Source organism: Cyprinodon variegatus, unplaced genomic scaffold (assembly GCF_000732505.1).
Source record: "Cyprinodon variegatus isolate N-32 unplaced genomic scaffold, C_variegatus-1.0 Scaffold1490, whole genome shotgun sequence".
In the NCBI taxonomy this organism is placed as follows: domain Eukaryota; kingdom Metazoa; phylum Chordata; class Actinopteri; order Cyprinodontiformes; family Cyprinodontidae; genus Cyprinodon; species Cyprinodon variegatus.
In genome coordinates this window covers 10,257-25,482 of record NW_015151943.1, presented here as the reverse complement: position 1 = coordinate 25,482, position 15,226 = coordinate 10,257, and the positions used below count along the sequence as shown (strand labels likewise).

Sequence of the window (15,226 nt, the reverse complement as noted above, 5' to 3'; positions counted from 1 at the left end):
TTAAGAATAAATGGCAAAAAAAACTGCTTTTGTATTATACTTATTGAATCAACTTGTATATTCTTATTACAGATGAACAAGACAGCAACTGCATGAGAACAACACCCTTAGCAAAGCAATTAGCGCATGGAGCTTCTTGAAGGTTTGCGTCGCAGATTCTCCAGTTCTCGATGAGCAACCATCACCTTTCGGCTAAAACAAAGAGAAAATGAGCCTGAGCTTTTCTTCCCCCTCTGGTTAGGCAGTAGCTATGTGAAACATCCTGAATCAGAAGTACTGATTGTTCAGTTATACAGTTTACAGCTTGGGGTGATTTTACAACTTTTGTACATCTAGAGTCTGAAAGCACAAGCTCAGATATTTAATATAGAGCATCTATTTTCCTCATGTATTCGAGTTTTACCACAGAACCCAAACTGGATTAGGTATGGAGTTTGACTGGGTTACTTAAACACATAAATATGAATTGATTTAAATGTTTCTTGTCCTTAGGAGATGGAGATGCACAGTTATTTTGCTGTCCATAACCTATTTTCTCCCAAGAATGCTCTTTATTAATCTGAAACCATGAATTATTTAATAAAAATTATTATTATTATTATTCAGCCCCCTTGAGTGTTGATCCAGTGTGTATGACGTCATTGGCGTGCCAGACTGGAGTTGTGACAGGCAGCCTTCTATTCATCCGGCTAGCTAATCTGAATCGTTCAATTCCATTTTGATAGCGAGATCATCTGTGGTAGTAGCACTAGACATCTTCCAGGCATGTGAGTAAAACTAGCAGCAGTTCAGCGGACAGGATGAATGAACGGTAGCCGGAGCGCGCGCATGACATCATACACACTCCGCTTTGTTTTTTAAAAGTATAAATATAAAAAATATAACCGTGGATGTCTGGGGGACAGTGATTCGCCTACATGTTATGAATGCTGGCGTACCATAAATGATAAATTATGAACAGTTTAGTTTGTGCCTTCAAGTCGTTGCCCATAGGAAGATGTAACTTGGATATAACCTATAACCTATAACAGAATATCTTCAGAACAGCTCCAAATGACATAAAACTAATATGGGTGAGTAGAACATGATGTAATAACGTAAAATCAAGGGGCCAATGTAAAAAAAAAACGGTGTTCCCCTTTAAGGGTCTTGCTCAGGGACCCAGAGTTGACTTTACCATTCAGAAAGTTGGTTATTCTAGACATACTAGACTAGGGTAACAGAAACTGAACACATACTATTGTCTTGCTCTATATCATAAAATAAGATCCAAGTAGGTTTGTGTTTTTAATGAAAAAAAAATAGAGGAAATGAGTGCTGCACTGTATCTTCATCACTGAAGTTCAATTAAATTAAAAAATACTATATAAATCCCAAAGGGAAATTAAATGCTGCAGTGGCTCATACTCAATCCGGTATCTTTTTTTTATTTTATATTATGCCTCTTACAGTGGACATGCACTTATGATGGAAATTGCAGACCCCTCCATGATTTCTAAGTGGGAGTACTTGCAAAGTAGCAGGATGTTTAAATACTTATTTTCCTCACTGTAAATAAATTAAAGCATGTTTTTTAGGGGGTCGCCTGTTTGTTGTTTCTTTCATTGTTTTTTGGGTCACAGGCTGAAATATACAAGAATCCCTTCCCCACATGGTATTTGTGAGACATCAAGGTTAGCAGCAACCAGCATCGATGATGTTGCTTGAACCCTGAACTTGAATCCATCAACAGGATTCACAGGTTTTTTCCTTCATGCGAAGACTGAATAGGTGGAGTTTTACATGAACAGGTGTTTTAAACGATAGGTCCTGTTTCTCTTTAAAATTCAAACATCTAACAACACAAAATGACACTTTCCATGCCCTGGTAAGCAGCTTCTGGGATGATCTAAGTTAAGGACTTTTTGTATTTCTGCTCTGGTTGTGAAGACTCCATTAGCAGCATCATCAACCACATCAAAGCTTTACTTGAAGTTTTAACCAGGAAAGATATACAGCTTGCACAACTACAGCAGCCAATCAGAACACAGATATGGGTTATAAAGTAGATTAAAGCTGCAAGGGGCTATAAAACATGAGACATCTTCAGTAGTTAGGAGAGTAAAGAGGAAAATGATGAAAGAGATTAAACGGAAATGTTTTCTACTGACTTCATAGAGGAGAGTTCTCTGATCAGTCCGCAGATCAGCTCCGTGGCATCTTCAAGACGGCTTGATCCATCAGATTCTTCTTCACTGGATAAAAAAACAGAAAACATTCATTGCTTGATCACTTTAAATATCAATGTTTGTCCATTTTTCTTATTTTTACGCAGGGATTCACTTTCTTCTCAAACAGTGCAGAATTCATGATAATCAAATTCTTTCTTAGAATCTTTTTTTTTTTACAAAAGGATTTTGAAAGACCAATCTGACTGCAGCAGCCTGGTTAAAACTCCGTCAGCCTCTTTAACCTAACATGTCCATTTCAAAGCATGAGTATAAGGGCACAAGCCCTAACTCTGAAAAGGAGAAAAATTAGTGAAATTCATCTGTGCAATTACTATATGTTTCTGCTCATTTTGATCATTTTTGGCTTAAGCGAAAGAAGACCCCAAATTATGCTTCTAATTCTTTAATTTTGAAGAAAAACTATTAAAAATGTATAATTGTGTCCATGCACTCTACCATGCATACACTATACTTTGTCAGGGATCCTTTTGCTGGGATAATTACATCAGTGCAGAAAGAAAAGGACATGGAGTTGATCAGTCTGTGGCTCTACTGAGGTGTTTAAGAAGCCCACAGAGGTTCCCAGCAGAGGTGAGCATGATGTGCTCTAAAACAAAGGTATTCAACAAGAGGATTACAGGTATGCAGGGGTGCTGTGACAATCCTTTCTGACCCAAATGACAAACAATTTAGGTAACGTACTAACATCAGGTTAAGTCCTGATTATTAACACCTCAGCCCCCTTTGTGATGTTAACACCTTTCTCAGCACTAACCCTACCAACCCTGGGATGAACATGAAGGGGCGTTCTTCCACCATCTCTTGGTCCAAAGAACCCTGAAATACCCTGGTAGACAGCTGCTCTGACTTTGGACTTGATGAAACAAAGTGAACCAACACAAGACGATACATCTCCACATCTGGATCAGGTTTGTACTCTTCGTTTAGACCATGGAATCTTTTAATAAAATGCAAAATACATTTTTATCTGGAAGGATGACTTTAAATCATCAAGCAGAACTCCAATCATTCTCTTTATCCCAGCTGTGATGACGCTGTCTCTGGTGAATGACTTTATACAAGGAATCCAAAAGCTTTTGAATCTTCCTTAACCCTTTAAAGGGCAAGTTACTGTTTTTGATCACTTGCATACCCCTTAGAAATGGACTCCCCACCCGTCCCTCAGTGAGGTCTAGAAACACAAGATCTATATCCAGCCATACAGCAAAGATACCGCTACATGGCTGTAAGTCTTATGTTAGAATTTGACCGAATATATCATGAGCCCTTGAATGATATATTACCTACTGTAAATTAAGTTGGAAAAAAAGTTAACAGGTTAAGAAAATAAGGTAAAAAGAATTTAATAAGCCTAGTTAACAATTATATTTAGGTTTATAAACTAAAAAGTGCCAGTATCAGCATTAATGCCTCTAAGGCTATGTTGTACCAAAAAGTTTTTCTTTTACTTTGAGTGTTTCTCGAGAATTTCTTATAGAAGCACTCTTTTTTTTTTTTTCTTAATTAATTTGGGCAAGTTGTCATTTCTTCTTATTACATTGACATTTGTCATCAAAATAACCAAAAATTTTTTTTTATGCTACAAAGGTAATACTGTCTTGTCCTTGATTCCAATAACACTATTGGCTTGAAATTTAGATTTTTAAAGTATTTCACTGAGTGCCCTATAAAGGGTTAAAACCTTAATTAGGATTCCACTTTGCTTCAGGATCCAACAGGGTTGGGGTTACCCCTATAGTTTGAATTTGACACTGAATTTTCCCTACATATACTCACATTTAGCAATATGAACATCCTCCTTTTGCAATGATCTAGTTTACCGTACTGGAAGAGAAAACTGCCCATTTTCTCCTGGACGACTTATGAGTCAGCAGTCTTTCATGTAACTTTGTACAGTAGGTCATACAATAAACATGACATCAAATTTTTACATTCAAAATAATACATAGCTGATTTGATGTTCTAATTCTGTAAGGAAGGGAATCTTAAGTTTACATTAGCAGTAAGCTGTAACCATCAAAATGTAAAAAATAAAAAAGGCTTCAATCGATACAAGGCTTACCTTTTCTACATTTTTTATATAAACATATTTTTTGATCATACTGACATTTTTGAGATACAATTCTAAACTCAAACGTGTTTCATTTATTGACATTTTTCTTACATGAGGGGAATGGTGTTAAGCTGCGAGTCTGACACGTAATCTAAGCATCCAGAGCTCAACAGGTCGCCTGGGTCCCTGGTTGGAGTGTGTTCAGCTACAGATGGACCAGCAGCTGTATCATCATTGGAATCACACTGTACAAAGAAAGGGGGGAGGGGGGATCAATCCAAACAGCTTTCAAACACATTAAGGACTGTAGGAAGAGGGCTGTTTAAAAGGGCATAAATTGTTATAGGATCTATCTCAGCTACTTACGCTGTAACTCCTCTCTGGGACTGAAGATGTCAGTGAAGTGACACAGAGTTTCTTAGAACCACTGTTTAATTCTTTAGACAGAGAGTCTGCAGAGGAAGAGCTTTGCTCAGTCGTCTCTATATTTCTTTCATCTGTTGTCCCGCTGGAACAGCACATGTGTGGACCAGCAGCCTCAGCATCACTTTCCTCAGGCTGCTTTGCACCGAGGGTATTTATCTCGACTTTTTGAGAGAAATCTTCACCCATTTTTATTTGAATTTCCGGCACCTGAGCCTCTGTTGCCAGCAGGTTCTCCAGATGTTTCTTTTCTTCTTCCTTTGCGGGTTGTATTAATTCTGTGTTGCCATTTAACTCTGAACCAGCCAGAGAGCCTCCGCTGGCCTCATGTTGTCCTCCCTCTAAGCAGGCTGGGTTAATCGTGGTACCGGTTCCATTTGATTCTATCACAGCATGGCTGACTTCAGTTCCCGCTCTGTGTTGAAGGTAAAAAATGTCAGTAATAAAATACAGCAGTACAAAGAAAAACCCACAATGGTCAAAGAAATAACATGAATCTATCAAAAAGTAATAATTAATAAAGCTTCTATGAAATTGAACAAATTAAAGTCAGACTTTGCTTTTCAACCAAGCTTCAACAAAATGACTTAAGAAAATAAACTCCTAAAACAGGCTTAGACAAAAATGTTGGTACCCTTAATATTTTGTTGCAAAACCGTTTAAGTCAACTACTGCAATCAATGGCTTCCTATATCTATCAATGAGACTTCTGCTCCTCTCAGTAAGTATTTTGGTCCACTTTTTATGAACAAACTACTCCAGATGTCTCAGTTTGGAATGGTGCCTTTTCCAGACGGCTGTTTTCAGCTCCTTCAAAAGATGCTAAATAGGGTTTGGGTCAGAGCTCATAAAATGCTACTTCAGAATAGCCATTCTTGGTTGTTTTTTAGCTGTTTTTGGTCATTATCCTGCAGAAGACCCATGACCTGCGACTGAGACCAAGCTTTCTGACTCTGAGCAGAACATCTCTCAAGAATCCATTGATAGTTTAAGATTTCAAAGTACTCTGTGGAGATTTAAGACACTCTGAGCCAGAAGAAGCAAAGGAGCTCCAGAGAATAACAGAGCCTTCTTCATGTTTCACAGTAGGGACGGTGTCCTTTTCTGTGTTTCACTATTTCCGTCCTTAAACATAGAGCTAATGTGCCTTTGTTTTTGTCTCATTTGCCCATGGAACATTTTCCCAGAGGCTTAGTGGATTGTCAGCATGCCATTTGGTAAATTCCAGTCTGGCTTTTTTGTCATTTGTTTCCAACAATGGTGTCTTTCTTGGCCATCTCCCATTGAGTCCACTTTAGCTCAAACCATGATGGATGGTCTGAAATGACGATGTTACTTTAGATTGAAGGTCGCCTTTAATCTGTTTAGAACATTTTCTTGGCTCCATATCCATCTTGATTTGTCAACAATTTTCCTTCTGTTGCCACTTCTATGGGGGTTGGCTAAACTCCTTGGATCTTACATTTATGAACAATATGTACAACTGCAGTCATAATTAAGTGTGGTACACACCATGTAAACAAGGTACCATCATTTTTGTCCAGGTCTTTTTCCTTAATTCGTTTATATTTTTTCATAATTCTATTGTTGCAGGGTTTAAAAGCAGGTTTAGTGATTTCTGTGACCATTGTGGCTTTCTTTGGATATTCTCTGTATTATCATATAAACCTTATGGACTGTGTACAGTGCAATAATATGGCCATGCTAAGACATTACAAGAATTGAGTTTTATTATTCTGAAAACATTTTGTTTGGACTGCTCTTTCTTCTAAGAGTTCCCACAAAAGTACCTCTTTATTCGTCTTCAATTTATATACAACTTTATTTGCTATAGTATTATATAGTTTTAGGACTTAATTGTCATGATATTACAACTTTATTCTCATAATTTAGAGTATATGTATATATATATATATATATACCGGTATATATATATATATCAAGGCTTTCAACTGACTGGCCAAGAAGAACCAGTCAGCCTACAGCTGCCTGCCTGAACTAAGTCTATAGGAAAAATTTAAATCTTACATGTCATAAAAATTTGACAATCTGACTGACAATTTGCATGTTTCTGTGAAGTTGCTTGTAGTTGCCAACTGCCATGNTGTCTGGTTGGTTAGCCATCACAACTGGATAGCTCGGTAGGTAACACCGACGACTCCGGGGTTCGATTCCCGGCATGGACATCATCCAGGTGGACCCTTAGGCAAGGTCCTTTGTGCTTAGTGGCCTACCTCAGGCATGAGTGATACTGCAAATACAAGAGCCATACCGGCTCGGACGTCGCCCGGGTTAACAAGGTCCGCGTCAGTTGCTAGGGAACCAGGGCAAGTTGATGACAAATTGGCTACTGGAACAAGACATAGATGGACTAGAGCAGATATATATATATATATATATCCTAAATAAATACTCCTTTAAAATGTCTGTCATTTGCTGAGAAAACTGCTTCATTAAATTAATATTTGATGAAGCATTTTCATTACTCCTCCCATGAGGATAAGTTGAGATTAGATCATAACATCTCATCTAACCCTGATCAAGCTATAAACTATGAATAAAGACTATTACCATCAGGTGGAAGGTACATAATTATCCAGTTTAACTGAGAAATACTTTTGTCCATCAGTTAATGTTTAATTTGAATGAGGAAAATTCAGTGATGTGAATGCCAATGTTCATCTTACAATGTGTATGTTTCTCTTCTATTAGTGTAATATCTATGAATAATACCGCTGTGAGACAAGAACAGTTTCAGACTTGTTCTGACAATGAAGGACTATTCTACTGAACATGCAGTTAATTCATTCCTTCACTGCATCGTGTAATGATACTTAAAAGGTAAGAAAATACTGACCGGTGATCATCTCCACTGTGCGGGCACTGAGGCTCTTCCGTGGTTGCCTCCATGACCTCAGCTGAGATGGGAAAAGGTGCCGACTCTAAATGTATTGTGGAGACATCTTCTTCTAAAGCTTCCAGCTCAGCTGTTCTATCACGCGCCTCTCCGTCTCTCTGCTGTGTCCGTAGATAGTAACTCCGTTCCTTCTCTGTCAGACCGCACATTCCCATCCTTCGCTTCTTCTTGACTGGGAAACTCACCGCCGACTCCTTGGCATCGGTCAGAAAACAGCTGGGCTGATCTTTGTCAGTGTCTTGATTTCTCTTTAAATTACAGCCTTCCTTTTCAACAACTTGCTTCTCCAAAATGCCACAAGAGGATTCGCTGTCATTATCAGAGACCGGCAGAGATACCTGCGGTTGGTTTGGTGATCTGCTACATTCTTCTGAGGACGTTCCTTTTCCATTAATACAATCATTAGCTTGCTCTTCATGGCTTTTCAGCTCAAAACCAGGATTTGGATCATGAACAGCAGTCTCTTCCCTCTCTGTATTTCCAATCTCTGCAGCATGTGTCCCTTCTGAATTGTTTCCCATATTAGAACCATCTGGTTTTAGGAGACTGGGCAGTTCCTCTACCTGATGCTGTTTAATTTTGACTGCTGGACTGTCTTCAGGATTGGACTGCAGCAGCTCTTTGCCAGCCTCTTTAACATCTCCTTTGTTTCCCTATATTTAAAACAGAATCCAACTTATCAGTTTGTTTGGATTAAATACATTTAGCGGCTCTGCTCCTGCGCTAACTACCTTTGAAAGGAGAGCCACATCAGTCGAACATGTCATCTTCTTTGACCGAAGGGACCGAGTTCGTGGTGGAGAAAAGTCCCCTTGAAAATTACAAAGACAGTGAGGAAAGCTGCTTTGACTTTAAGTTTCTTGAAGGTATAGAGGAGGATTTTCATGAATTTTTGAAGACTTGCCCTCTCCCCAAAAAAATGCAAATACTGGTACACTCAGCTCTACCCGATCCTGAGAGGGAACACCTATTAAACACGTGCGAGAGCGTGCACAAGCCCATTTTTCCTTGTATATGCTCCATTTAAAATTTGCTGTTTGCATCGCTCATACAAGCTTCCTTTCCAAAAGAAGATTTGCAGTTTTTCCACTATGTCAGACTCATCACCAGTAAGTTAAAATGGGGACGAGCCCCTAGGACGGCCTTACGTACGTATATCACTAGAATGATTGACAATTAGGAGGACCACTTATTTTGATGATCCAACTGGAAAAAAGAACATCCTTCACTATACCTTTAACTTACACCGACTACTTCAGAAGGCTGTGCTGGGTACAATCAACAGAGAATATGCTCTTGAAGCTCATCAAGGATCTAATCAAACGGTTAGAGGACTGTTATACAGCATGCGATGATGAGGAAAAAATAAAGCTTTTCTCTATCTCCCTTCACATCCACTGTATTTCCCAGCGTAAAAACAGAATAAAGGTGTAGAAACCCAACAAAAATGGCCCATTTAAGGAGACAGTACCTTTTTATTCCCATACCGGGCACTAGGTGGGATCTTTCTGTGTCATTTTAGTTTGAACTCATCTAATTCATTCATTTGACTTTAACCTAAATAGATTTTAGACCAACAATGGATTATGACGATATGATATGACAGCATTATTAAATGGATTAACTTAACTGTTTTTAATTTAACCATCACAGGAACTTACTGAGTCCCCCTTCCTTTAATATGAGCATTTTCTCTAAAGCTGCACAATATATTAAATCAGAACAGTCATCTCAATATAACTATGTATAATAATGACTGTGATAGGACTGCCTCTATGCAGTGTTTGGTTTTCAACATAAACAAATAGCTGATGTAGATTAAACGTGTTTAGGTCAGATAACAGCAAAACTTAACTTTTTTTTAGCCAACACGCAAAATGCCAAAGGTCTATGATTAGAAAGTTCCCTTCATAGTGGCTTCACTACCTCCCCATCATGAAATACAGTAGTGGCACCATCATGCAGCGGGGATTCATTCTCTTCAGGGAGAAAAAGTCTGTTTAAAATTGATAGAAAGATGGATTTAAAAATAAATACAAAGCAAAGAAAGACAGAGCTACAGAGGTTTACAAAGCAAATCTGTTAAAGCCCATACTATAATTTAATGAAAGAATCTGTGACAAGACCTGGAATTTTACAGATGCAATCAATCAGTGCTGCAGCTATGGGTCCAAAACAAAATGTTAATGATATATTGGTCACAATAATTTCACTGGTTAAATGAGGTGTTTCTTTTACCGTTTCTGTTATTCTTTGTTTTCCCTTTGTCCATTTTCCTTAAAATAAAAAATAAAAAAGTTGATTTAAACACATGATTAGACAGGACGGAATACAAACACCATTTTATACTCATTTGAATTGTCTTAATACAACAATTTTAGAGCAACTATTTAGCTAGCAAAATTCGGCTTAGCTAACAAAGTGAAAAGTGGTTTTAAACGTTAAATAATCTTCAATTAAGGTATTAGTTTAGATATTTTTGTCTCTGAGTGTATTTTCCATCTTGATAAGCACTTTCTAACGTTGGGATGAAAACATTTCTCACCGAAATGCGTGCGTCTTTAACAGGATCAGACGTCACAGCTTTACGTCAGAAGTAGGCGTGTTTCCGACCCGCCGTAAAGCGGTAATACAGGAAGTAATTTACACGGATGATCTTCTTGTTTTGATATCTCAAACTGAAGGATTAAACAGATCCGTTTCCCTTAATTTGCTGTTTAGGGTGACGTTTTTTGAACCGAGGGGGCCAAGGTGACATCACAACATCCATCGAGGCTGTAAAGGTAAAACAATCACTTAGAAAACCCAGAAACTGTGAGCTTATTTTAGCTGGATGCTAACAGCAGAGGAGACGCTAACATGAAATATGACAGCTTAAAGTGTCACTGATATGCTAGGTTATTCTATGTGATCCCAGTGTGTTTATATTGTTTCATTGATTTGCAACTGAATTCAAATAATTTCAAATGGTTTTCTCCTCTCAGGTGCTTACAGTCTATGAGTCGCAGCAGGAACCCCCCACCCCGGGGTCAAGGGGCAGCTAGAGCCAAACAGGTAATTCCTCTCATATCTGATTACATTTATTTAAAAATGATGCCTGGTATTAATTCCCTGCAAGCCAATATAACTCCCTCCTCGATTAAAAAAAAAGTAGCCTCCCAGTGGAAAAATACTGCACTGATAAATATGTTCTTTTTAAAAATAAATTTATTTATGCTTTTTCAGAGTTAAACTGACAAGACAAGAGAGGGGGAAAAAAGAATACAACAAAACGTAAACAAGTATGACATAATAAAAATATACAAGACAAAACAGTGTCAGCTTACTGGGGACCCAGATTTATCCAATGATTATCTGGATATAGAACTTTGCCATAAACGTTACTATAAAATCTAAATATCCTGTACCAGAAGTTCATAAGCTTAGGGCAGGAGCAGAACAGATGACCCAAAGTCGCATCATCTGATTTACATTTATGACATGTAGGTGAGACACAGGAAAATAGCTTATTAAGTTTCATTTTAGAAAAGTGCAAACAATGGATAACCTTAAAATATAAATATGTTCTTTTTTTAATCAAAATCTTTTTTATTGATCATTTCATATTATAACAAATGTGCAGTGCTGAATAGTCGCTACACAGACATGAGATGGATACATATCAATTACTCCATGCACAAATGAAATGTATCAAATAAACAGGAAAAAACAAAACCGAACAAAAAATAAGACTTAAAGAAATACAAGAAAGGGAAGAAATGAAATTGAACAGTGTGCAAAATAATCCCCTCCATGTTACTGCCAGGTTACTAGTAGTGTTGCGCCGATGCCATTTTTTGGCCCCGATACCGAAACCCAATACCTGGCTGTGCAGTATCGGCCGATACCGATACCATAATAATGTAAAATAATTGCCATCATGGCTTTGTCGAGCTGCTGCCTACCTTTGTGAAGCAGGAAAAAAATCTAACACAAATTGAATCCAGTAGAACTTTTTATTGCCTACCAGGAGTGGGTGACAATAGTTGAATAAACTTATGGCTCTCAAAATGGTATCGGTGCCCTATTTGTTGGTACTCGCCGATACCGATGCCACCATTTTAGGGCAGTATCGGGGCCCCGTCCGATACTGGTATCGGTGCAACACTAGTTACTAGTCATATTTTTTAAAAATCATTGTTAGACCAAAACCTCAGAGTGTTCAATAAATGTGCAGCATGGCTCAGCTGTATTCAAGGGCCAAACCTTTAAAGTGTCTGAAATTCTTTTAAAAAGGGGCCCCACATCTTCTGAAAGTTCTTATTTGAATGCTGTGTCTAATTTTCTCCAGTTTTAGACAGGACATCTAGTTTCTAAAAAAGTGGATTTGGATCGAACAGTAAAATGTAAGCATCAGTCAAACTGAGGTGGTTAGTAACTAATTACATTTGCCCAGGTACATTTCCTTGAGTAATTTAAAAAATAATAATAATCATTTTTGTTGTAGTTTTTTACTTTTCCTTAAGTAAAAATATGATAAAATATCATTACTCTTAATTGAGTAAAATTTCAGGCTACTCTATCCATTGTGAGGAAACTAACTTAATTAAACCTAATTTGTTCTAAAACAAAAAATGCACCTATGAGAGACACTCTTCTTTTTAAAATCAAGGTTTATTGGTTAAATGTTATTTTCCCTACTTCTCAGTCTGCCAAGTCGTTTGGAAGTTGAGTGAAAATACATTAAACAGTTTACTGTAATTTAATCTATTCTATGTATTGAAACTATTTATTTTGTAAATTTTATAACTAAATATTAAATCAGTTGTTATAATCATTATTATCATGAGCAGTCGATAGATCAGTTACTCAGTAACTGGGGAGTGGAGGCCTAGTGTTTAGGGCATTGCTCTTAGAATCTAGAGCAGGCATCCCCAAACTCGGTCCTTGAGGGCCGTTGTCCTGCAGGTTTTAGAGGTTTCCCTGCTTTAGCACAGCTGATTATCATGATTACAGTAGAGCTGAAGCCTGTTAATCAGCTTTCAATTAAAATCAGCTGTGCTGGAGCAAGGAAACCTCTAAAACCTGCAGGACAGCGGGCATTGAGGACCGAGTTTGGGGATGCCTGATCTAGAGGTTCTGAGTTCAAGCCCCACTCCCACAGACTGCCACTCTGGGTCCCTGAGCAAGACCCCTAAACCCCACACTGCTCCCCGGGCGCTGCACAATGGCAGCCTACTGCTCCCTGAGGGGACGGGTTAAATGCAGAGAGTTAATTTTGTAGCTCTGTACTTTTGACAGTGTAATGACAATAAAAAGTTGGAACTGGAAAGTACTTCAGTTGCATTTTAATCTCCGCCAAGGATGTTATGTTATTAGTTGAGATTGTGTGTGTTTGTCCATCTGTATACGGAATAACTTGAAAAGTTATGAACTCATTTTAATTCAATCTTTACCAAAGGTGCACCTTAGTCCGAGGAACAATCCATTAAATGTTGGTGATGATCCACATAATAATCCGGATGTATTGAATTTTTTTTCAAACGATTCTTTAACATTATTTGGCAGAACAAGCAGCTCCTTACCTTACATAAAAACATCCCTACTCCTTTAGCGTTTTCACATTTTGTATCATTATATCTTAAAGATGTAATGTATTTTTGGGGATTTTATGTAGTAAAATTTAGAGGAGTGATTTCTGGTTAAGTTACAGATAATATACACATGTACAAATATGTACAAATCGGTGGAAGAGCTGCAGGTTGGTGGATGGAGCAGACTTTTTTTATTTATTTATTTATTTTTTAGACGACTACTGAAACAGAGCTCTGTGAGCTGTTCAGAATGTGGGATACTTTTCTATAACCCAGTCATGCCGATTGCTCTGTTGTGTTTGTTGTGTTCCTTGTTCTTTAACTGCTGTTGTTTGTTCTGTATTGTTTTCAGCAAAAGAAACCTGGGGCATTTATAGGATTATTATCACCCAGAGTTAGTTTTTTTGGTGATGAAAAGATTTTCTTTATTAATGTAATTAGCTATTAATAAAGATTTTTTTGAATGATTTTATTCACTAGTTCATTGCTTGAGCTTTTGTCATTCAGAGTAACATCAGCGCATCTCTTTTTTTGTTGTTGTTCTTTGATGCATACTGATAACTAATGAACCAGTTCATTGTGTAATGCCACCAGCTGAAAACATTTTGTTGATTACTTTTCCATTAGTTTCAATTGCAGGACTTTTTAACCTGCTAACTTGCGTAGCTCACAGAAAAACATGATCAGAACTGTTCAGTGGGCAGAGCTTGAGGTTTGTTTTGTCGTGGTAGAGTGTATCAGATTTCCTAATTCAACAGCTCTTCTTGTGTTTGGATCCCAGATGGGGCTTCTGCTTGACCTCACCCCGGACGGCGGGTTGGACGATTTGGGGAATGACGAGGACCTGGAGGCAGAGCTTCTCAGTTTGGTTGGAGGGGGTGGAAAAGGAGGGAGACCCCAGGGGAAAAAAGGAGAAGGAAGATGTAAGTTTGCTTCTCTTGCATTGTGCAGATCTAATGATCTCAGAGAAATATATAAATAATCCAAGGAGCTTTTAGAGAGCCTTGGAAACTGCAAATATGTCTTCCTTTTAAAGAAGGAGAAACTGAGAAATTTCCATTCAATATTACAGGAAAAATAAACTCTCACAGGGAGCAACCTCATGCTTAGTTCTTAAATCTTTAAATAAAAAAGCTAATTAATGATGAAAATCAGAGAAGGAACATTGTAACCTTCCTTGATATAGTTAACTAACATAATTTGAGCCTAAATACTCAACACTAAACTTCTTTATGTTTTTGTTCTTTTCAGCTCCTGTTCCAATGTCTGAAATTGAGCGAATGGCGGCTCTATGTATGAAAGATCTAGACGACGAAGACATTGGAGATGATGATTTAGATGATGAAGACCTCCTGGTAAAACAAACACGCTCTCCTTCTATTTTAGATATTAAACTTAAGATTTTTAATCATTATTCATCTGTTAAAAATTGAAAAGATCTCACGTTTGCCTTTAACTCCTGAGGTGTGATAAAGGATTTAATTTCAATGTATTTTAATTTCAATGTATTAATGAGCTAAATCTGTCCTTCAGCTAAATTAAGTTCACGCTCACCGCATTTTCCTTATTTTAAAGACACCAGGCTCATATGGTGAAGATGACTTAGACTTAGAAATACTGGTTTTATAAAGCTTATATAAAGTACAAGGAGTTAAAGCAAGATGCCATTAAAGATAAAAATACAACAGACAATATAAAAAGAGTGTATATAGTAGCAAAAAAAGCCTAAAAATAATTGTAATGTCCTTTTAATAATGTAATGTAGCTATTTAATCTGGCACTAGGAAATGTAGACAATCGATTAACGGAGACGTTTCCAGGGCTTTCCCGTAGGATTTAAGGACTGAGATGTTTACAAAGGAAGGTATATTTTAAGTGTGCTGAGCCATTTCTAAGCTAATTTATTCATATAGATTGGATCATCATCCTGCTGAAGGATCTACAAACTGCACAGGTTACTGACAAAAGGCTGCAAGTGATGTTGAAATTCCTGTAGAGTTTAGGAAGGATGCTTAAAATGTATACATTT

The 15,226-nt window shown here is 37.5% G+C and overlaps 2 protein-coding genes across 2 annotated transcripts in view; one reads left to right on the top strand and one right to left on the bottom strand.

The window, feature by feature from the left end:
- On the bottom strand, window positions 1-8,470 carry LOC107103624. Its single transcript, XM_015403396.1, has 6 exons — window positions 8,356-8,470; window positions 7,565-8,277; window positions 4,651-5,122; window positions 4,396-4,529; window positions 2,151-2,234; window positions 1-192 (listed from the first exon to the last, which is right to left on the bottom strand). Exons 1-6 carry the CDS (start codon window positions 8,389-8,391, stop codon window positions 120-122), a joined length of 1,512 nt encoding a protein of 503 aa, XP_015258882.1. The 5' UTR covers window positions 8,392-8,470; the 3' UTR covers window positions 1-119.
- Window positions 8,471-10,249: 1,779 nt separating this feature from the next.
- The window catches only part of LOC107103622 (coiled-coil and C2 domain-containing protein 1A-like), a gene marked incomplete at its 3' end in the record, with an annotated part of 14,927 nt that continues 9,950 nt past the window's right edge, over window positions 10,250-15,226 (top strand). The window contains exons 1-4 of the mRNA XM_015403394.1: window positions 10,250-10,407; window positions 10,609-10,678; window positions 13,979-14,120; window positions 14,449-14,552. Coding sequence (XP_015258880.1) covers window positions 10,622-10,678; window positions 13,979-14,120; window positions 14,449-14,552 — 303 coding nt within the window. The remainder of the gene's footprint in view (window positions 10,408-10,608; window positions 10,679-13,978; window positions 14,121-14,448; window positions 14,553-15,226) is intronic.